Here is a 24,701-nt window from a genome sequence, read left to right as displayed (position 1 = left end):
CTTCCGAGGTCGGCAAATTGAGCACCAGCTTGCTGGGATGAATGATCACGGTGTGTACCCCGATTTAGAATAGGTACACCGTATCCCTGCGCATCGTAAGAGCGTGACCAAGGGTTGACATTGCCTCAAACAGGGAACCATGATTGTCATGGGGGCCCGCATGGCTAACCCCCGCTCTAGCGTGGAAAATGGCCTTCAAACGATCATTCATTCATTCATTCATATTCAATCATTATGTTAAATCGTTAAACGTTAATCGTTTTGTTAAAGTATCAATTGATGATTGGAATTGAGTGAATACAATTACGATTTTGAATTCGTAATTGTATTCACCCAACCGTACAGAACTTCACATCAGGATTTAAATGTTTATTTTTGATCTTTTTGATTTTTTTTTATGATTTATGATTTTATTATTTATGATTTTGATATAAATCATATGATATGATTGATTTAAATATTTGATTGTTTAAATAAAAACCCGATGTGTACCCCGGTTTAGAACAGGTACACCGTATCCCTGCGCGTCATAAGAGGCGACTTAAAGGGTTGGCGTCAGGAAGGGCATCCAGCCATAAAAACATAGCCTCAAAAAGAGAACCATGACAATTACAACTACATATGGGCAGGGTACAGCCCGAAGTACCTCGTGGGGGACCCCACTCCTCTCGTCAAAACTCAAGGTGGGGAACCCGATCGAAGCAAGGGTGGAAATCACTCCATTTATGACGACGAAACGTCTGATGCCCGACGTGGAGATCGGTTTCTCAGGTTTGGGACATGGAATGTAGGGACAATGACAGGGAGATCAGGAGAAGTGGTGGAAGTATTGGTCAGAAGAAGAGTGGACATATGTTGTGTGCAGGAGACGAGATGGAAGGGAAGTGGTGTGAGAATGGTGAAGGGTAGGCAGGGACAGAAATACAAGTTTGTGTGGCAAGGGTGCCCAGAAGGCGTGAATGGTGTTGGTGTCCTGTTTTCTGAGGAGTTTGTAGACAGTGTGGTGAGTGTGAGTAGAGTGAGTGAAAGGTTGATGATGGTGAAAATGATGATTGGAAAGCTCTTGGTGAACGTCATCTCGGGATATGCTCCGCAGGTTGGTCGGAGCGATGAAGAGAAGGACAAGTTCTGGTGTGCAATAGAGAAGATGATGGAAAACGTGAAAGATAAGGAAGTTGTTGTGGTAGGAGGAGACCTAAATGGACATGTGGGAAGGAGTATGGACGGTTTTGAGGGAGTTCATGGGGGTTACGGATATGGTGTGAGAAATGGAGAAGGTGAAAGGATTTTGGAGTTTGCTGATGGAGCTGATTTGTTGATTTGTAATACTCAGTTCCAGAAAGAGGATAATAAGCTTTTTACATACACGGCAGGTGGGTCGACGACAACCGTTGCCTACCTGATGGTGCGTAGGCGAGAAAGGGGGCACCTCCGGGACACAAAGGTGATCCCGGGAGAGGAGGCTGTTTCACAGTACCACTTGGTGTCTGCGACATAAGGGTGAAAGGTGCGAGGAGAGCTTGGCGGGTGAAGTACCAACCGAGAATGAAGGTGTGGAGGTTGAAAGAGGTGACAGTGAGGGAGGCATTAAAAGAGAGGCTGAGTATGGTAGAGGATGATGTGGTTGAGCTTGAAAGTGATTGGATGTCAATGATAGATAGTCTGTTGGGGGCCGTTGGTGAGGTATGTGGATGGACAAAAGGACCACCGAGGCACTCGGAAACATGGTGGTGGGATGATGAAGTTGGAAAGAGGATTGACGAGAAGAGGAAGAAGTTCAAGGAGTGGCCGAAGGCGAAGGGTACGGGAGCAGAAACAGCAGAGCATGAAAGTTATAAGGCAGCCAGGAAGGCTGCAAAGAAAGAGGTAGCAAAGGCGCAGGAGGCATGTAGGAAAATGTTCGGAGAACGCTTGGATTTGGAAGAGGGACAGAGAGCGGTATTCAGGATTGCAAAGCAGATCGTGAAAGAGAGGTGTGATGTGATGGGGGTGAGTTGATTGAAGGATGAAGTGGGACAAATCGTTGTGGACCCAGATGGAATTAAAGGAAGATGGAAGAGATATATGGAAATACTGTTGAATGCAGAGAATAAATGGGATGGCAACATTGAGAGTAACACAGTTTTAGGACCAGCAGAGAAGATAACCGAGAAGGAAGTTGAGGAAGCGATAAAAGCAATGAAGAGTAGAAAAGCGGGAGGGCCGACGGGAGTTGTGGGAGACATGTTGAAGGCAGCGGGAAATTGGGGTGTGAAGAGAATGAGAGATCTGCAATCTGGTGGTGAAAGAAGGTCGCATTCCAGTGGATTGGGAACCTAGTACCCTCGTCCCTCTATACAAGGGGAAAGGTGACCCTCTGGACTGTGGCTCGTATCGAGCGATAAAGTTATTGGATCATGGAATGAAGGTATTGGAAAGGGTGTTGGAGAGGAGGATAAGGAAGAAAGTGAAGATCAACGAAATGCAGTTTGGATTTATGCCAGGAAGAGGAACGACAGACGTGCTTTTTATTGTGAGGCAGTTGCAGGAGAAGTACATGGAGAAGAGGAAGAAGTTGTTTCTTGGGTTTGTTGATCTGGAGAAAGCATTTGATAGGGTTCCACGTGAAGTAGTGACATGGGCATTGAGGAAGTTAGGAGTGAAGGAATGGTTGATCAGAGTAGTGATGGCAATGTACAAAAGAGCGTGCACAGCTGTGAGGAAGAAGGACGGGAACAGTGGTGAGTTTGAGGTGAAGGTGGGAGTGCATCAGGGGTCGGTACTAAGTCCACTACTATTTGTAGCTGTGATGGAGGTGCTGGCTCGGAATGTAAAGGAGGGTTTACCGTGGGAGTTGTTGAATGCAGATGATCTGGTGATGATTGCAGAAAGTATGGATGGACTGAAGGAGAAGATGAACAAGTGGAAGGAATGTATGGAGACAAAAGGTCTGAAGGTGAATATCGGTAAAACGAAGGTGATGGCAAGTGGTAAAGCATGTGGTGAGGTGGAAAGAACTGGGAAATGGCCGTGTGCTGTGTGCAGGTAGGGTGTCGGAGTGAATTCCATTCAATGTACAATGTGCGCTGACATGGAGTACATGGAGAAGAGGAAGAAGTTGTTTCTTGGGTTTGTTGATCTGGAGAAAGCATTCGATCGGGTTCCACGCCAAAGTATTGACATGGGCATTGAGGAAGTTAAGAGTGGAGGAATGGTTCATCAGAGTAGTGATGGCAATGTACAAAAGAGCGCGCACAGCTGTAAGGACGAAGGACGGGAACAGTGGTGAGTTTGAGGTGAAGGTGGGAGTGCATCAGGGGTCGGTAGTAAGTCCACTACTATTTGTAGCTGTGATGGAGGTGCTGGCTCAGAACGTAAAGGAGGGTTTACCATGGGAGTTGTTGTATGCAGATGATCTGGTGTTGATTGCGGAAAGTATGGATGGACTGAAGGAAAAGATGAACACGTGGAAGGAATGTATGGAGACAAAAGGTCTGAAGGTGAATATCGGAAAGACGAAGGTGATGGCAAGTGGTAAGCATGTGGTGAGGTGGAAAGAACTGGGAAGTGGCCCTGTGCTGTGTGTAGGAAGGGTGTCGGAGTGAACTCCATTCAGTGTACAATGTGCGCTGAGTGGGTTCATCAAAAATGTAGTGGTCTGAGTGGGTCATTAACCAGTGTGGCAGCTACATTCAAATGTAAGGTGTGCACAGAGGGAGCTGCAGATGGAGGAAATGTTGAGTTGGATCTTGGAGACGGCGTGAAGCTGGAAGGTGTGAAAACATTTTGCTACCTCGGAGACATGCTGAATGAAGAAGGTGGATCAGACTCGGCAATGGTTGCTCGAGTGAGATGTGCATGGAAGAAGTTTCGGGAATTGAGTGGCGTGCTGATGATGAGGGGAGTGTCGTTGAAGCTGAAGGGAAAGGTGTATGCTGCATGTTTAAGAAGTGTTATGATTTATGGGAGCGAGACATGGGTAATGAACGTAGAGCAGCAACGAAGGTTGGAAAGGGTGGAAATGCGAATGGTTCGACGGATGTGCGGAGTATCGTTGAGAGAGAGGAAGACAAATGATGAATTGCGAAAGATGATGGGAATAGAGCCTGTGATTGATGCTGTGAAGACGAACAGGTTGAGATGGTTTGGTCATGTGTTGAGGAAGGATGAAAGTGACTGGTTGAGAAGAGTGATGGAAATGAATGTAGAAGGAAGTAGAAAATGGGGAAGACCGAGAAAGACTTGGCTAAAGATGGTGGAAGAAGAAATGCGGGCAAGGGGGTTAAACAAGGAGATGCAGAAAATAGGGCAAAATGGAGAAGATTGTCATGGGGACCGCAAGGCTAACCCCCGCTCTAGCAGGGAAAATGGCCTTTAAAATGCATGTTGTTGTTGTACAATGTGCGCTGAGTGGGTTCATCAAAAATGTACTGATTTGAGAGGGTCATTAACCAGTGTGGCAGCTACATTCAAGTGTAAGGTGTGCACAGAGGGAGCTGCAGATGGAGGAAATGTTGAGTTGGATCTTGGAGACGGCGTGAAGCTGGAAGGTGTGAAAACATTTCGCTACCTAGGAGACATGCTGAATGGAGAAGGTGGATCAGACTCAGCAAAGGTTGCTCGAGTGAGATGTGCATGGAAGAAGTTTCGGGAACTGAGTGGCGTGCTGACGAGGAGGGGAGTGTCGTTGAAGCTGAAGGGAAAGGTGTGTGCTGCATGTGTGAGAAGTGTTATGATTTATGGGAGCGAGACATGGGTAATGAACGTAGAGCAGCAATGAAGGCTGGAAAGGGTGGAAATGTGAATGTTTCGGTGGATGTGTGGAGTATCGTTGAGAGAGAGGAAGGCAAATGATGAATTGCGAAAGATGATGGGAATAGAGCCTGTGATTGATGCTGTGAAGAGGAACAGGTTGAGATGGTTTGGTCATGTATTGAGGAAGGATGAAAGTGACTGGTTGAGAAGAGTGATGGAAATGAATGTAGAAGGAAGTAGAGGATGGGGAAGACCGAGAAAGACTTGGCTAAAGGTGGTGGAAGAAGAAATGCGGGCAAGGGGGTTAACAAGGGGAGATGCAAAAAATAGGGCAAAATGGAGGAGATTGTCAATGGGCCTGCAAGGCTAACCCCCGCTCTCGCAGGGAAAATGGCCTTAAAATGCATGTTGTTGTTGTATTTAAATATTTGTTTATGTCACGAATGTTGTTAAAAGTTTATTTTTTATATTAATGCTATTTAATTTGTGATTGGAGTTATGCTGTTTGGATTGAAAAAAAGAGATATCGAGTTCAAGTGAATGACGGAATGCCGTGACGGTTTCTGCTTTCTAAACGTGAATTCGCGGATCGCCATATGCAGATTCGCCATTGACTGTGTGGTGAAAATGTACCAAAGTTGAACCCAGGTGTGGTGCTCACTTAAACCGCTGGGCAGTGTCTATAAGACCTCGGACGTCCGTGACTCGAGGCCACTCCTGCGACATTATACAATGACATGTAGAATTGAATGGTACGTACCCACTTATATTCTAGGCTTGCTTGCATTGACTGATATATTCAATCTTTCTCATATGATGCCTAGATCCTGACATGTATGTCGCATGATGTATTTTACAGGATGATGTAAAGATCTGATTGAGATTAAACCATACATATGGAACAAGTTGTGGATCTGGTTGATTTCCACAACACTTAATCTCAATCATGATCTGCGGGAATGGCGGGACTCGAGTCTGGCGATTCGCTCAGACGAGCGTTTCCCGACATTCTCCATGCTCCTGCGCGGCCCACCTCGGAGAAGAATGACCAGCTGAGGGCCCATCGAGCCAGCTCCAGCCACGGAGCTCCGACGACTCTCGCTGCCGGTCTACCTCGACGGGACCGGATGCGCAAGCATTTTGCGGAACCGCGCCGTCAAAGCGCGAACTGCTCTCCTGGGGCCCGAACGCCGGAGCAGGCGTGACGGACTCCGGCAAGGCGCCTGGTGAAGGAGGCTACTGGGAAACGTCCTGCGGCCGCAACCTCGTCGGAACGACGGACCCGCTTGGAGCCGGAGGTACGAGTCTAGCCTCGGTTGCTCGAAACGCTAACGGCTCCGTCCGAGAGAATCATCCTAGATTTGCATGCCTCGGCCCGAGATGAGATTCCCACGTGAGTGATCACGACTCCCATGTCGGCCATGCCTCCACACGGCCGGCACACTCCGACCACTCGCTGCTCGGTGGAATTGCCTCCTCCGCGCGAATCGCGCACTGCTCGTCGGAATCACGCCGTGCCTCACACGGCCGGCTCACCCCGACCACTCGCTGCTCGGTGGAATCACCTCCTTCGCGCGAATCGCGCACTGCTCGTTGGAATCACGCCGTGCTTCACACGGCCGGCTCACCCCGACCACTCGCTGCTCGGTGGAATCACCTCCTCCGCGCGAATCGCGCACTGCTCGTTGGAATCACGCCGTGCCTCACACGGCCGGCTCACTCCGACGACTCGCTGCTCGGTGGAATCACCTCCTCTGCGCGAATCGTGCACTGCTCGTCGGAATCACGCCGTGCCTCACACGGCCGGCTCACTCCGACTACTCGCTGCTCGGTGGAATCACCTCCTCCGCGCGAATCACGCACTGCTCGTCGGAATCACGCCGTGCCTCACACGGCCGGCTCACTCCGACTACTCGCTGCTCGGTGGAATCACCTCCTCCGCGCGAATCGTGCACTGCACCCATCGCGTGCACTACTCTGAGGCCGACGATTCCTATCGCTGCTCGGAATCACCTCCTACGCGAAGCCGCACGTTGCTCCCTTCGCGGGCCCTACTCTGCGAGGCCGGCGATTCCTATCGCTGCTCGCCGGAATCTGCGAGTCGGAATCACGCCATGCCACACACGGCGGCGCAATCCGTCCACTCGCTCCTACGCGCGAATCGCGCGCGCGCTGCACCCATTGCGTGCACTACTCTGGGAGGCCGACGATTCTGATCGCTGCTCGGAATCACCTCCTACGCCGCGAAGCCGCACGTTGCTCCCTTCGCGGGCCCTACTCTGCGAGGCCGGCGATTCCTATCGCTGCTCGCCGGAATCTGCGAGGCCGGCGATTCCTATCGCTGCTCGCCGGAATCACCTACTCACGCACGAATCACGCGCTGCACCATCGCTGGATGGAATCCTCACAAGGCACGACGCGCCAGTTGCACGCGCCGCATCTCCGCTGGATGGACCCCTTCTTCACGCGAAGCGCATGCGATTCCCCTCGCTGGCACTACTCTGTGGCCCCGTTGCTGCTGGTCGGAATCCCACCTACGCATGGTTTCTCAGCGAGGCCGGCGAACACCGCTGCCCGGACTCGCCTCAACGCGTGAGGCTCGTTTGGCTCCACTCGGGGACTCGCCACAGCACGGATGTCCGGCTTGTCGGCGCCGTCATCTCGGACCCGATTAACGGACAGGCCGCGAGCCTCGTCTGGCGGCTGCTTCTAAGGAAGTCGAGCATGGTCTTCCTAAACTTTCATCTTCATACACTGTCATAACCTTAATAAACAATCTTAAAGGGTTCTAAGGGGTTCACGGCACTCGGGCACTACAGGGGGATTTGTGAAATGTGATTTGTGTTGGCGTGATGTGTCGTATCACGCTAGATACCGTTGATACCTACCGCACTGCTGCCGCTATTCCCCGCTTCAACCCCGGACAAACCCGGCCCGAAAGCCATCGAACGAGACGCTACTTCAGGGCGTGCAAATTATTGCGGCCCAGCGTGCTCGCCCACTCGTCTCAGCGTGCCACGCTGGTTCGACAGGCCGAGTTCGACTTTTGGTTTCGCCAACGAACCCGCACGCGCCCGAACCGATTGATGACGTCACCGACTAATCACGCGTTTGCCCTATGGCGTCATTAACGTAATTGCGTGCTTCACGCGATCTCATCATCGGGGATTCGTTTACATTTCCATGTACCTTGGTAAACTACGTACCAAATGTCCTTTACGTAAACGACGTAAACTACGCAACGCGGCGCTACCTCAAGGTCGCGCGCCCGCGCCATTTAGGGAGTACACGGTGACCTCGTGAAATGGTGACATTGAGCGTAGCGCCCGACTCCCTTGTCTCCTGCGCAAGTAACGGGGGCACCGTCCTGCCTGCTCGCCCTTGACTCTGGGCTTGTTGTTTATCGGACAGAGCTCTTTGCTCGTATCCACGCACATTTCGAGACTGCGAGACACCTCGTCTGATTCCATTTTCCCTCTGACCCAGACTGACTGTGCCTCCGACTGACCCAGACTGTGAAGGTCGTCTGACTTCGGTATGCAGCGCGCAGCTGCACCCTGGGGGGGGGGGGGGGTTCCCAGGAGGTCCCAGGAGGTTGGACAATCCATCCGCGATCCAGCTGGATCCGAGCCGTTCGGTATAACAACTCCCACCTCGCCCCTTGTGGGACCCAGGATGAAGTCCATGGATGTCTTTGAGTCCATGGATGGTCGATCCATCCGCGATCCGGCTGGATCCGAGCCATTCGATGAAGGCGTTGAATGGATGGATCGGTCGGACATCCGTGGATGGACAATCCATCCGGGACGTTTTCTCGCTTTGAGTCCATGGATGGTTGATCCATCCGGGACGTTCTCTCGGTAGCCGGTATAGCCGATCTTCTCCGATCCTCCGAGCGCTGTACTGCAGGACAGGATTGCCATATGCATCACGGAGGTTCTGCGCGCTTCGCTGGAGAGGCGCGTTTCGGTCGTTTTGTCGTCCATCCAGGACGTTCTCTCGGCAGCCGGTAAAGCCGATCTTCTCCGATCCTCCGAGCGCTGTACTGCAGGACGGGATTGCCGTATGCATCGCGGAGGTTCTGTGCGCTTCGCTGGGGAGGCGCGTTTCGGTCGTTTTGTGCGTCGTCGTAATCAGCCATGCCGGTCGTTCAGGCAGCCTTCAGAGGGCGCTCGTGTCTCGTGCGAAGGATCGCTGCCAACGGTAGTTTCACGTGCCGAAGCAAGAGTTTGTAATGCGTATGAGCTGCCGTCAGAGGACGCTCGAGTCTCGTGATTCAACAGGGCCGCTGCCGGTGTCGAGTAACTCTCGTTATGGCTCTCATCGATTCTCTCCCTCGGCAATTCCATGACATGGACCTAACATGGATCGACCATGTACCCTTGGGAGCCTAGGCAGGTACAGACTGTAATGGACTTACTGTAATGGCCTCCTGTCATGTAATCTTACTTACTGTCTTACTGTCATGTAAATCTTGCTTACTGTAAAGAAGCTTACTGATTTACACATGTGTTGCATTGCGACGAATGGACATTCGCTCTTCGACAAGGTACAACTTATCCTATCTAGCTACTGTGCCGACGACCCCGCTGTAAGACTAGACTATTGTGACCCACGGGCTCATCGTCTGCCGGTATCGGACATGATTGCTAACGCGGCTATGAGTGCGCCTAGGGACCATCTGCTGTCCCTCCCTTCGCCTGATACACCACTGCCTGAAGCAGTGAAGGCACTGAGGTGCCCCTCCGACACCTGCCTCCAACGGCTACTCCGAAGCAGGGGACACCGGGCTTGGGGATGTCGTACCCGGTAGTTTCCGACCCTGTGCTGGCAGGGTATTTCGCCGCCCTGACCGCTATGGATGGACCGACTGACATTTCCACTGTATAATGGATTTACTTATATAGCGCTTTCCAGGAAGCCCTGAAGACGCTTTGACAGCGTGTGAAGCATTAAAAATTGCACAATGACAAGAATCAATAGGGTAATATGTCTTTAACACCCCAATAATAATATGATGACTTCCTCAATCCATTAATGCTGACGCGCGCTCGCTTCCTGCCTAGCGGCAGTATAGTTCTAACGGCGGGGAGAATGTGGTGAAAATGTACCAAAGTTGAACCCAGGTGTGGTGCTCACTTAAACCGCTGGGCGGTGTCTATAAGACCTCGGACGTCCGTGACTCGAGGCCACTCCTGCGACATTATACAATGACATGTAGAATTGAATGGTACGTACCCACTTATATTCTAGGCTTGCTTGCATTGACTGATATATTCAATCTTTCTCATATGATGCCTAGATCCTGACATGTATGTCGCATGATGTATTTTACAGGATGATGTAAAGATCTGATTGAGATTAAACCATACATATGGAACAAGTTGTGGATCTGGTTGATTTCCACAACAGACTGGGTATGGAACAAACGTACCCGTTTGTTTGCCAATGGGTACGCTTTTCATGGAAGTCCTTCACGAACTTGCTGTCCATGTCTGACGTGTGACTGAAGGTGCTACAGGAATGTGGAATTTATTGGTTTCATGCTTTAGCATTCGTCGTGTCTGCATTGCCCGTTTGCTTCTGGCCTCCCACCCGTGCGTAGCGCGGGTATCTCACTATTGTATAATAATGTAAAGATGAACTGATTAGATGATGGGGTCAAGAGATCAAAGTTCACAGGTCCCGTGAGGTAAAAATTCTGTTACCGTGCCAACTTGTGAACCAGTGATGGGATTTTGACCAAACTCGGCATAAGTATGTATTATGATGCAAAAATGAACTGATTAGATTTAGGCATAAAGAGGTTAAAGGTCATAGGTCATAGGTCATGTCTGGTAAAAATGTTATTGAGGTATTTGAACTAAGCTAAACAGATTTACCATGATACATGTGTACAGATTAGATATTGAGGTAAAATGGCCTTGAGGTTTTAGGTCAATGCTAGAGTAAGCAAAGACTTAATGTTGGCAGAGACAGATCAGGTGACGTTGCGACGTCAAATTATGTCTAGTGTTTAATTAATTTGGTGAAGGTTTGTTTTGATGGACATGGTGATTTACACAGATAAGAGAAAAGTGAGACACACAAGGAACTTTGACGTAGGAGGCCATTTGGCCCTTCAAGCTTGTACTAAAAAGCCAAATGATGAAGTGGAGATCAGAAAAGCTGGATCTGGTGAATTATGAGGAAGTGGATGAATCCATGCAATATGTTACGGGCTGTAATATCATAGGGCAGGTGGTACAAAAGGAGAATTGAGGCAATAAAGATGGCTGCCAACCTGTCTATGCTGGGAAGATGGCAGATATTGGATCCTCTAGTTCTGTGGATCCCAACCTGGGGGCCATGGTGTATTTCTCGGGGGGCCATGGGGTAATTTGAACCATACTAAAAATTAAACACATATATATTTTTTTATATTTTGTTTTGACTTTGATATTGTTTTTTTCCTACTGCAGATTTGACGTTATGGCTGCTGGGAGTAAAAAAAGAAAGTATCTTGACGAATACATAAAGCTTGGATTCACGTCCATTACCGTTTCTGGCCAAGACAAACCACAATGTGTGCTGTGTCACAAGGTTTTGAGTACTGAATCCATGAGGCCATCCAAGTTGAAGTTGCACCTCGAGACGAATCACGCACAACATGCAAAGCAGGATCCCGAATTTTTCAAGCGGCATGAAAGAAATTTAAAGCGACAGAAGTTGGATGACGGAGGAGCTTTTCAACAACAAAATGTAGCAACGGTCCAGGCTTCTTATGAAATTTCTCTTGAAATTGCAAAAAAGAAAAAACCCCATTCGATTGGGGAGACACTCATCAAGCCTTGTACCCTCCTCATTGTCGAACGGGTTCTCGGCAAGGCAGAGGCTCGCAAAGTTGAACAGGTGTCTTTATCCCTTGTTCCCTTGTGTTTTATACCTCTCCCCCCCCTCTCCCCCTCCCACGCCTCCTGCCCCCAAGCCCTCTCCCTCCCACACTTCTCCCTGCTCTCAAATGTTGTGGTTGTGTGCTTCCCCTTCTCTCCCCATCTTGTCTTCCGCTCCCTCTTTTTGTATATTTTGTTTGTCTGGTTTGTTTTGTTTGTTTGTTTGTGAAATAAATGTTAGCTCTTTCACGAGCCTCGATTCAGTATACAAAAAAAAAATAAAAAATAAAAAATCGAATAACAGTGCAGCATCGTATCCATGACATGTCGGAAGATGTGAAACAGATCATCAATGAGATTAAGGCGGTGCCTTTTGGCTTATTTTCTTTTCAACTTGATGAATCGACCGATGTTAGTTCCTGCTTTCAGCTACTGGCATTCGTTCGCTATGTCAAGGGAGATGATATCAAGGAAGAATTGTTGTTCTGCAGAGCCCTGGAAACAACGACAAAAGCTAACGACGTCATGGAAAAAATGAAGTTGTTCTTCGATGCGGGAGGAATTCAGTGGGAGAATGTATGCGGTGTCTGTACTGATGGTGCTCCTGCCATGCTTGGTTCCAAATCCGGATTCCAAGCAAAAGTGAAGATGCTGGCACCACAAGCGAAAGGAACCCACTGTATGATTCATCGCTACGCCCTGGCTTGTAAGACTGTCCCTCTCTCATTGAAGAAAGTTCTTGAAGTCGTAATCAAGATTGTTAACTACATCAAGGCAGGGGCTCTCAACACCCGAATGTTCAAGGAGCTGTGCAAAGACATGAACGCGGAACATGAAACGTTGCTGTACTATACTGCTGTCGGCTGGCTTTCGAAATGGAATGTTCTGAACCGCGTCTTTGAACTTCGTGCGGAAGTCAAACATTTCTTGAATCTTCAAGGGAAACATGATCTCCTGCAGCATTACGACGAAGAATTGTGGAATGAACGGCTTGCTTATCTTGCTGACATTTTCGAGCAGCAGAACCAGCTGAACCTCAAGCTCCAAGGAAGAGCGACTAATATTATTCTTTTCCACGATCATCTATATAATAATACCGTAAGGACTCGACTTTGTTATCCCTTTTACGCCGCACCCAGTGACCCGATGCCCACGGCACTAATGCATTTTCCATCTATGAACCGCGCTCTTTGTTTATCACGTACAGCCATACTCAAAAAATCTGAATTCGCCGACTTTGGGACCCAAAAGCATCCGATTATCGGCCGATACGACGCCATCTTACGACACCATCGTATTGGCGTCTGCTGGGCGAAGGCGATGCGAGCCGTCCGCTGATTCGACAGTCGAGTGGTGTGATGGGTGGTGTGAACCAAATGGTCTTTTTATTCCCTTGAACATTTTAAATTACGATATATAAGGAAACGTCTTTATCGTCATTTTAATAAAGTTAAATGGAGTGACGTTGCGATACTCGGGGTGCGTTGCATAAATCCTCGTAACTCAGAGAGGTGTAGCAGGTGGCGAGACGTAAGGAAGCTTTTTTATTCCCTTGAACATTTGAAATTAGGATATATAAGGAAACGTCTTTATCATCATTTTACTAAAGTTAAATGGAGTGACGTTGCGATACTCGGGGTGCGTTGCATAAATCCTCGTAACTCAGAGAGGTGTAGCAGGTGGCGAGACGTAAGGAAGCTTAAAGATAACGAGCTGAAAACAGACGAACGATATCCCTTCCGTGGATGTTCCACGGGTTTCACATCTTTATCGTCATTTTAATAAAGTTAAATGGAGTGACGTTGCGATCAGTGAGTTGTATACGAAGAGATAAAAGGATGGCATTGACTTCGAGACGGTACGTGATAGTTGGCTGCGGCTGGCTGATGCCACGTTTTTTTTTCTAAGTGCCATGGATGCTGATGGACATAATAAAGGTATCGGCTGATCTCTCATCGTAATATTACCCGATGGAAATGAACTGTTTCTTTGTTTGTCATTTCCTGTGCAATAATGTCAAATTGATAAGTCAGACAGCCTTTTCTATGGACAGCTGCTCTCCTTTTCGATGGCATCGTCTATTGATATGCATGTTCTTCTTTCATATAATTTTACACATTCACAATCAGTATTTCAACTCTTGCAGACATTAGAAAGGAAGTTGACTCACAGGCCAACTCTCTGGCTCAATCACAGGCCGACGCACAGGCGATGTAATTGTGAGTAGCATTTTTGCACAAGTGAAAATTGATCTTTCTTCCTAACTCTTACTCGGACAAGCAAATCCCCTATGCCATCCATAATGGTACACTCTATCCATACACCACATCCTCCCTTCCGTGGATGTTCCACGGGTTTCGGCTAGTCTCAGAGTATTTGTTGCCAAGCTCCAAAACTGGTGCAGGAAAGTGAACACAGGAAACATTGCTATGTTTGAAAGAATGTCTGAATTGCAAGACAGCATGGGAAAAGAGCTTGATCCCGTACTGAAAAATGACATTCTTGAACATCTGCAGTCACTGGAGCTAGAATTTCATAAGTATTTTCCTGATTTTAGACGACAATGAGGCAAAAATTGTGAGGAATCCTTTTTCCTTCAACCTTTGCGTGGAGAGCATGCCGGAGGCAATGCAAGATGAATTCCTGGATCTCCGAAACGATTCATTTGCCAAAGACACATTCGAAGAGAAGAGCTTGACGGAGTTTTGGGTGGGAATGGGTCGCTACCCTAATATCAGCCAGATAGCTATTCGGGTGCTTCTGCCATTCTCGTCTACCTATCTCTGCGAAGCGGGGTTTTCCCCGCTGTTGAATATCAAATCGAAACAGCGTAATCCGCTCCACGTGGAAGATGACCTTTGCTGTGCCCTGACTGTGACTCAACCACGGATACCCCAATCGGTAGCTAAAATGCAATTTCAGCCATCCCACTGAGTTTTTAATTCACTTTTACGGCGCATGCCGTCCCTAGTTTTGATTACCTGAGTTGTTGTCGAATTGAGTTTCTTTTTGTGAGATTATAACACACTACGTTAAATACAGACGCAACAGGTTTTTAGTTTTCACATATTCTTGACTTGAAACCTTTTCATACTGTTTTCTTGTGTGACAGTTCTATTTTATGCTGTCCATAGTGTTGCTACTGATAATATTAAAATCTCATATCAAATATGCATCATTCAAGCGACTTTGCTTTGTTTGCTTCTTTCAAAAATGATGTAGTTGGGAGCCAGTAAGGAACAGAAAAAAACTATGGAACTAAATGTTCATGTTGGCTACTTGGAATTCCTCATTTCCTGTGTAATAAATTTCCCATTCTCCTACAAACAAAATAGCCAATTAAAGGAAAAACCACCTCTCGGAATGCACCACAGAACATCTAGAAATCAAAATTTTTCTGGGGGGCATGCCCCCAGATCCCCCTAGCCTGCTTACACGCGCTCCGCCACTCAACCCTCGCGAAAGGGAGTGGGGTGCTGGGGATGTGCTCTGGGGGTCAAAGCGGCCATAACACAAAAAAGGTTGGGAACCCCTACTCTAGTTTTTCATGGTAAGTCTCCATTATATCGAGGGTAATACTAGTCATACTTGTCTACATAATTGAAGTTAATGTGAAGAGATATGACGTGTGTGTTTGTTTGTTTGTGTGTGTGTGTGTTTCTGCAGCTTCTGCAAAATCCGAGGAAAAGAATGCTCTACTCTCTGAGCTAAAAATTCTGAGTCACTTGGGAAGCCACCTGAACATTGTCAATTTGCTTGGTGCCTGCACCGAACGGGGTTCGTAGCTCCAACACCAACCTCGCTTCCTCTACAGCCATTCTTTTTCAACCTTACTCTGTTTAGCTCTACCCTCCTCTTCTTCCTTTCGCTAAACAAAACTGCATACCTTTGGGAAGATCCCTATTCAAAATTGGAAGCACCCGAGCCTCAGGTCTGACGTTTCCACCACCATGCGGTTTGTCCCAGTCGAAGGCCACTCGGTGGTCGAAACCTCAGAGCTCGGTGTTGCCTCACTGGGCAGCAGCGCTTGCGTTGGTTTCGTTTATTAATGTTTTCTTTTTTATTCTCCTCTTTCAGTAAATGGTTCTTTGTTTGTTTTTTTAATCCTCATTTTACAATTTCCCAAATGCTGTTAAAGTCCTCTTCAAACTTGCATACCTGTTGGAAAAAGAACATTGGTTGGTATATCAAAACTTGTGTGAATAATACCGAATTTAAACAACCACACTAAAGCTACACATTACCTGACAACCTGTGCTGAGAGTTTCTCTTACCTTGTCCAAATTACAAAATGACCGCATCAAATCCTTCAGCAAGTCCTCATGGTTCAGATACGAGCCTATAGCAACGGCCTTCAATGTTATCATTACAACACTGCATTATGGTACATTCATCAGCGAATGACCCCCACGCATGCAAAGCGGAAAGTGGAGTTAAGCAATCGGTTCACTTCTGTCTGTCTGTCTGGCCATCCAAAAACGTCAGTTTGAGTTAAATTGAATGTTATATTTTGAACATTAATCTAAGATCAATGAGATTTTGATTTGACGAGTGAGACTCTCACTCTTCCAAGTGAGAGTGAGATTCTGTCTGCCCCTCTGGCAGGAAAAAAAAAGATAAATAGCCTGAGTGGACTGACGGTCATCTCTTGAGGTTGTAGTTTAGACCTCTGCTAATTGGGGGGACCCCTCTGGGGGAACTCCCTTGATCTGGAATCGAAAAATCTAATACCGAGCAATCCTGCGGACCATCGAGTAAAAGGGCATATCGGGTTTCAGAGCAATCAGTTGGTAAATAAGGGACGAGACGAGTAGGGATCCAAAGTTTCATGGGGTAGCCCTCCTCACCCCCCACCCCTCCCCGAGAGCCCTGATCCGAAATCGAAAAATGGAAGTTTGAGCGATTGTGCGAGCTACTGTTTTGTATTCATGTGTGAAGTTTCAGAACAATCAGTCAGGTGATAAGGGAGGAATACGAAAAATAGCAAAAAGTTAACGGATGACCGGACATCACGACATGGACATCTGGACATCACGACCCGTTTTATAAGTTCATCTCTTCAAGATCGAGATGAGTTGACCTAAAAATAATTCCAAACAGGAAACTTACTGCTTTTAGGATGTCATCAATGTTTTATTTAAATTGAATTATATATCTGAACACTGTGTGGATTAAGGTGTTCTGAACTCTCTAGTTTAAGCAATGCTATCTACTTGTTACATATACATACAAACAGGGAGAGGACATACATTGTGAAAAAGAACAAGGGTGTAAATGGGGAGGTTAGTGATGAAAATTGAGGGTCGGGAGTTGCAGAGGAAGGGAAAGAAGTTTGGGAAAAACAATTGTTCTTCCTCTTCTTCCTCTAGTTCCCTTCTGGTCTGGTCTATTTCCTCAGTTGTAGCAGTCGGGGCAGGATTTTCGAATCCATCCAAGGTACTGACACATAATAACTTCATGAAGTGCCCTGTTGGAACTTTGACGTCCACCAGAATTGCAAATTGCAAATTCTGGTAGACAGGTCCCTGGCCTAAAAGTCACATCCGATGGGCTTGGTGCACTCGTTTATGGGCTGTGGACCAGTCTGACAGTTTTTAAATGCGACCGGAATTAAAGTCGGCCTAAACCATTCAAAGTCGAGTAAAACATTGTGTGTAACAGTACAATGTCTTTCTTTGATTTTTTAAATGGCAAAGTTGTGCAAACCACATCTAGGTTGGATTGTAATTTGCAATTTGTCGAAAACATGGGAAAAGCAAAATATAATCACTGCGGCCACAAAAGTAAATGAAACAATTGGCTTTCTATTTATCTTCAAATTAAGTGCCAGCTCTGCCTTAAAGTGACTTAAAAGTTGGTTTATCTCACCCACTCCTCCGCCTGCACCTCCCAGATCCCATCCTCATTGTAACCGAGTATTGTCGCTATGGAGATCTACATCATTATCTGCAAAAACACAGACAACACCTGGCCAGTGTTTCTGATGCCATCTACAAGAACGTTGGCAGAGAGGGAAATGGGTGAGAATGATTACATTTACTTATTTGAATCAGGATATGTACATGCGTGTGTATACAGTACAGTGCAAAGTCTTCAGCTATCTTGAAAATAAACATTTATATTGTTGCGGAAATGAGGATTGTGTTTTTTTTATTGTGTGTATTATTATTATTGTTTGAGTCTGGCCCCTCCTGCCTCCAGTGTTGTGTAAAGGTTAAAAGGGCGTCCCGGTAGTTAATTCCATAAAGCACACATTGAAGGACACGATAAAACCCTTGTTCAGTAGCTTATATCTTTATTATGTGTTTTAGATTAAGGCTTTGTCGTCCATTAACATGACACTCCATTGCACCAAGTGGAAAAGATAGATTCCCTTCATTCCCATTCCCAAAAACCTCCATTTCCCCTTTCAACAATTGCCATTCGCATTGCCAACCAACAATTGCCGCCATTGACCACGAGGCAGGGTTGGGGAAGAAAGGCGGGTCCCCACCTCGTCATAGAGTGGAGGAGTGAGTCAGCCCCACTCAACCAACCACGAACAAGGGGTTGGACTTGGAGAGGGTGTGGAGAGAAACATCAAGGAGGTTCGCGAAGGTTGAGGGGCGGGGCCTATATAACTCGCCGCGGGACGTTCCCCAAGGAGATGGGAGATGAGCTATGACAAGAGCTGAGTCGTCAGAGGAAAGTGGAGTTGAGAGAGGTCCAAGAGAGAGCTGGGTTGTGAGGTCAAAGAGAGCTGAAGAGAGAGCTGCAGAGAGCTCCAAGAGAGAGCTGAGTTGTGAGGTCCAAGGCTGAGCTGCGTGGTGAGGTGCAAAGAAAAGAGCTGGGTTGTGAGGTCCGAGAGAGAGAAGGGAGATCATCCAGCAGTGATTCGTGTTCAAAGGAGATCATCCAGGGAAGCACAAAGCCTGCTATTCGTCACCTTGCTAGCCAGCAGCAGCGTCCACAGCAGCAGCAGCAGCAGCGTCCACAGCAGCAGTAGCAGCAGCGTCCACAGCAGCAACAACACTCAACAGCCGCTTGGGGCCTGGACGGCGGTTTTGAGCAGGGCCGCGAAGGAACGGCGGCTGCCCAACGAGCCGATCGTGCTGCAGGACCAGTTGGACCTCCCTATCCCGCCAGCCATCCACCTCCGCCATTCCTATCATCATTCCCCGTGTGAGTCGTCTTTGTTTGTTCTGTCCTGGGTATTAATTAAGTCTGTTTAGATAAGCTAGCGAATTTGCACTGTGTCTCTAAAAAGCTTCTGTATATTATTTTCTTATCTTTCCTGCTCCTTGGTTATTTTGAGCCTGTACATAGTAAATAAATTTAGTAGTATTTTCAACCTTTGTTTCGTCTTCTTATTCCTTTTCTTCACATCCGTCGTCTTTGTCTTTTCCCTGATTGAATAGCTGTGGCGCGATACGGCCAACGTCTGGGTGAATCGGGTGAATCAGGGAAACTGTTAGGTCGCGGGGCCTCCGCTCGGCAAACATAACATCCTTAACCGCGGACCGTAACAATATTATCATATTTTGATAAATAAAAAGTGTTATAATGATCACGTTTTATTAAAGAATGAATAATTAATTGTATTGTATTGTCACACCTGAGGCTCCGTTAACAGAGTATCCTCAGCGTCGGGACCTTTCGTCCCCAAAGGTGGTCCAACCGGTCTTTTATTGCGCTGCATTCAATAATTTTTAAACTTTACCTTTCCTCAAGGATCAATTAAAATTGGGCGAAATTGACGGCACACGCACACGCAAAGCAGATGTCTCAAACACGTTTTCTTACCTTTTAAAGATTTGTTTGTAAAGAAAACTACGGGAAGAAGGGTAAACAAGACGCTATTATAAACTGTACAAACCAAGCAAATCAATAGACACCAAGCGGTAAATGGGAACATGGAAACCTGTATACATGGATGAGAAATAAAGCTCAAAACCGAACGCACTCTCGGCACCACAGATCACACTTGGACAACACGATTAAAATGCAGATGGGACTTCCCGTTGTCTACGATGCGCAGGGCGGATGCAGGACTCAATGCAGCCCACGTTGGAAATCAGGTGTGAGACGAGAGCCAGTGACGAAGTTGGTCCAAAGACGAAGTAAAACTGCCACGAGCAGTGCCAGTGATGAGTATCACCCAAGATGCAGAAAGCCAAACGGCACGATGAAATGAATCAGCCACGAGGAAGGCCAGCGATGATCAGCTATTCAACCAGGCCTCGTGGCCCCCTTTATCCTTTTCCAATGAGGCCTCATGGTCTCCCCTCTGTCTTCTCTCCAGGCCCTTCGTCTTCCTCCTCCAAGTGAGGTGGCTCCTTCTAATCTCCAAAGGCAGGGTGATACCAACTTGGGTCAAACCCAAAACTTGTTTAGAGCAAAATCACGCGAATGTCCTGCATCACAAGCTCCTCCGTGAACCACTTGCTCGTCCGACTTCCACACGAGACCTCTTCCTCCTGGTCTCAGTTCTCTTCTTCCTCCTGGTCGGAATTCTCCACTGGGCCGTCCCACCCACGGGGCGGCACCAATCAAAATAAATCCATAATCTTTTCTTCACAGCCTAACAGCGCATGCCGTGGCTGACACATACTGGCGACACAGATCGTGACGGCCTGGTAACACACATGTGACACGTGTGCCTCTGTCATGGTGGAGGCCTCACCTAGCCCTGCCCACAAACAAGAGGTGTTTACACATACAAAATTAATCTTTTAAAAATCTCAATTTTTTATGCATTCTGCATTGTTTCCAATTATTAGTCATTTGATTTTGTTTTTTTTCATTGTTTCCCCCTGTCCAAATAATGAGACAGCTTCTATGATTTCAAGGTGAGGCCTTCAAGGGGTGCCATTCTAATTGTTGTAGAGTTCCTGACTGTTTTTTTTTCTTTGTAAATTTGTTTTGGCATCTGCAGTGTGTTTGGGGTCATCCTCGTGCTAGAAAACAAAGTTGTTGCCAAATATTCTCCTTCCGTAATGGGATTATATGGTGGATTAGGATCTGCTTGTACTTGTTAGTATTCATTGTCCCGACAATTATCACCAAATCACCAATGTCAGAAGCAGAAATACATCCCCAAACCTGAACAGAGCCTCCATCAACCTTCACGGTAGGCGGCGATACCTCGACTACTTTTTGCGAAGGACACCGTGGGATCTTTAACACCCACCAATTAATGGCGGCAGACGGGATGCCCAGTGTAACGTCCATCCGAGGGATGGCACACACATTGATGAATGACCCTACCTGTGAGATGCCTGCATGACATGCCAGTTTATAGTGGGTCAGGATTCAAAGCCAGGCCAGGCAGCTTAGAGGCAAGTGTACATACATCTAGGCCATCTAGGTGCTTTTTTGGTTAATTTTAATATTCCTGACTGCAAACCTCCTGACTGGTATTGAGCAGGGCAAAGACAATCTGTTCACATTGTAGGTGACACTTGTTGCGAACTCGTTGCTATATATATACTTGTGAGGTACCCGTGCAACACACGGGTGGGAGGCCATAAGCAAACAGACAACGCAGACACGGCGAATACTAAAGCATGAAACCAATAAATTCCACATTCCTGTAGTACCTTCAGTCACACGTCAGACATGGACAGCAGGTTCGTGAAAGACTTAGGTAAAAAAAAACAACCGACGAATGGGAAACCATGGAACCAATAAATTCCAGTCAATGGCGAATCTGCATATATATTATTATATACGTAAATACATACATGTAAATATTATATATGTAAATATATGCCATCTGTAAATGTTATTATATATATATATATCTATATATCTGTGCAGCGTCTGTCCTGTGTTGTATTGTGTTGTGTCACTGAACTACTTTCTCAAACTTTTGTGAAATCGTACCAAACTTCTGGTATGCACATATCTCTCCCGTCGGTATGTCCTAAGGGTATTTTAAAAGAAACATTTTTCCAATTTTGCTTTTTTTTTTGGGGAATTTTTTTTTTTCAACTTAAGTTTTCAACTTCAATTGTTTATAAAATGTGATATGACGTATATTACAAATACATTTGTGCAAAATAATTGTTTGAATTATGATTGGTTTAAACCATGACAAAACGGCAACTCGGGTGCAGTCATTTATCTATATATCTACACATCTGCGCAGTGTCTGTGTTGTCACTTAACGACTCCCTCAAACTTTTGTTTCCGTGGTTGTGGAGTGTTTTTAATAACGTTGTGGTGAGGTATTTTGAATTATGTGGTGGTGAGGTGTTTTTAAATGACGTGGTGGTGAGGTGTTTTTAAATGACGTGGTGGTGAGGTGTTTTTAAATGATGTGGTGGTGAGGTGTTTTTTATTTCGTGTTTTATGGCTGTGAGGTGTTTTTATTACGTGTTTTATGGCTGTGAGGTGTTTTTATTACGTGTTTTATGGCTGTGAGGTGTTTTTATTACATGTTTTATGGCTGTGAGGTGTTTTTAATTTCGTGTTTTATGGCTGTGAGGTGTTTTTATTACGTGTTTTATGGCTGTGAGGTGTTTTTATTACGTGTTTTATGGCTGTGAGGTGTTTTTATTACGTGTTTTATGGCTGTGAGGTGTTTTTATTACGTGTTTTATGGCTGTGAGGTGTTTTTATTACGTGTTTTATGGCTGTGAGGTGTTTTTATTATGTGTTTTATGGCTGTGAGGTGTTTTTATTACGTGTTTTATGGCTGTGAGGTGTTTTTATTACGTGTTTTATGGCTGTGAGGTGTTTTTATTACGTGTTTTATGGCTGTGAGGTGTTTTTATTACGTGTTTTATGGCTGTGAGGTGTTTTTATTACGCGTTTTATGGCTGTGAGGTGTTTTTATTACGTGTTTTATGGCTGTGAGGTGTTTTTATTACGTGTTTTATGGCTGTGAGGTGTTTTTATTTCGTGTTTTATGGCTGTGAGGTGTTTTTATTTCGTGTTTTATGGCTGTGAGGTGTTTTTATTACGTGTTTCATGGCTGTGAGGTGTTTTTATTACGTGTTTTATGGCTGTGAGGTGTTTTTATTACGTGTTTTATGGCTGTGAGGTGTTTTTATTTCGTGTTTCATGGCTGTGAGGTGTTTTTATTACATGTTTTATGGCTGTGAGGTGTTTTTATTACGTGTTTCATGGCTGTGAGGTGTTTTTATTACGTGTTTTATGGCTGTGAGGTGTTTTTATTTCGTGTTTCATGGCTGTGAGGTGTTTTTATTACGTGTTTTATGGCTGTGAGGTGTTTTTATTACGTGTTTTATGGCTGTGAGGTGTTTTTATTTCGTGTTTTATGGCTGTGAGGTGTTTTTATTACGTGTTTTATGGCTGTGAGGTGTTTTAAATTACTTTGTGGTGAGGTGAAATCGTCCCAAACTTCCAGTCTGCACCTACCCCTCCCCTAGGTATGTGCTGAGGGGTTCTTTCTTGAAAAAAAAACATTCAACCTAAATCTTCAACCTAAATTGCCTATAAAAATGTAATATCACAAACACAACAAATACATTTGTGCAAAATAATTGTTTGTATTATGATTGTTGTAAATCATGACAACACAGCAACTCAGGTACAGTCATTATTCTCAGCTAAAATAAGCCCGTTCCTCAGTAACGACGCTAGTATATATATATATAAATATATATAACACCTTTAGAGGCCATTTTTCCCCGCAAAGCGGGGGTTGGCCTTTTTCGGGAACCGCGGTTGTTGTTGTTTTTCGGTCCCCTTTTTGAAGCAATGTTTTACGGCCGGATGCCCTTCCTGACGCCAACCCTTTTTGCCGCCTTTAACGACAAACAGGGAATTACCAGTGAACTGGTACTCAATTAGCCGACCTCGGAAGGATGACAGGCTGAGTCAACCCCCCTGGCGTTAATTCAGCGATCGACCGGGATTCGAACCCAGGATCCGTTGGAATCCTAAGCCGGCACCCTAGCCGCTAGCCCAACACCAGGGTCCATACTCTGTTAGTATATATATATATATATTATATATATACTGACAGGTAGTATATATATATATATATATATATATATATATATATATATATATATATATAAATATAATATAATTATATATATATGTTATTAAATATATATATTATTATATATGTTATTATATATATATATATGTTATTATATATATGTTATTATAGATATATATTATTATATATATTATTATATGTTATTATATATGTTATTATATATATATATGTTATTATATATGTTATTATACATATGTTATTATTATATATATTATTTTATATATATATATATATATATATATATATATATATATATTATTATATGTCTATATTATAAAAGGAGCCATGTCTGTTTGTTTGTCGTGTTATAACTTGAGAACAGATTAACATATTTCAATAAACTCAACTACGGTGGATTCGGGTAACTCCCGGGAACGTTAGATATCAATTTTTTTTTTTTTCCTTTTTTTATGGGTACATGGACACGCGTGTCAAAACTTAAAATGCCAACACATGACGTTGGTTATCCCTGCACGGAGAGCAGGATCTCCCAGGAATCCTTCTTTGTTAACTTGAGATCGGATTTCAATGAAACCACTCTCAGGAGTAAACATAACCACGTATCCCTCTCCCTACAAAGATGTTTTATCCACCATGTTAATTCCAAATCTCCACGAATCCAAATCATACTCATTTACATTATTTTTCCCTATTAACAAAATACAAATACATTTCCCCAATACAAATGAATTTTTCCCCATTAACAAAATCTGTTTTTTTTGCAATTACACAAACATTGGTATTCCCGTCAGCGAAGCCACGGGTCTTATATGCTCGTATATATTAGCGGAGTCATACCAAAGACATTTTTTAATTGTACGTGCTGCTTTGTCGCTTGACGTTCAGCATTTAAAAGGATATTTCATGGACAAACAATGCTGGGAAGGCAATGGCAAACCACCCAGTATAACCCTTGCCAAGAAACTGCTTCTGCAGCATTGACGCGTAGTAACAGAGTATGGTACATCAACATCAAACAACATTTAAAGTATATTTGCTAGATTAGGTTAAGGTGTGTAGAAACTAGGATAAAACTTACCTTCCTTTCCGCAATGCAATGGATCATGATGCATGTCGTGAGG

At 45.5% G+C, this 24,701-nt stretch overlaps 1 protein-coding gene and 1 long non-coding RNA gene across 3 annotated transcripts in view; both read left to right on the top strand.

Moving 5' to 3' along the window:
* Nucleotides 1–24,701, top strand: part of LOC137439481 (mast/stem cell growth factor receptor Kit) — a 61,892-nt gene that overhangs the window by 32,211 nt on the left and 4,980 nt on the right. For both annotated transcript variants that reach the window (XM_068135257.2, XM_068135256.2), the window contains exons 12-13: nucleotides 15,273–15,383; nucleotides 17,500–17,626. In XM_068135257.2, the coding sequence (XP_067991358.2) occupies nucleotides 15,273–15,383; nucleotides 17,500–17,626 (238 nt within the window). The remainder of the gene's footprint in view (nucleotides 1–15,272; nucleotides 15,384–17,499; nucleotides 17,627–24,701) is intronic.
* LOC144888895 (uncharacterized) lies at nucleotides 5,338–5,639 on the top strand. The gene is made up of 2 exons (XR_013621458.1): nucleotides 5,338–5,486; nucleotides 5,594–5,639. It is a non-coding gene; the product is annotated as an uncharacterized LOC144888895 (long non-coding RNA).

This window comes from Myxine glutinosa, chromosome 14 (genome assembly GCF_964187855.1).
Source record: "Myxine glutinosa chromosome 14, kmMyxGlut1.1, whole genome shotgun sequence".
NCBI lineage: Eukaryota > Metazoa > Chordata > Myxini > Myxiniformes > Myxinidae > Myxine > Myxine glutinosa.
Note: the sequence above shows the minus strand (reverse complement) of the source record. Positions and strands in the feature narration are given on the sequence as shown.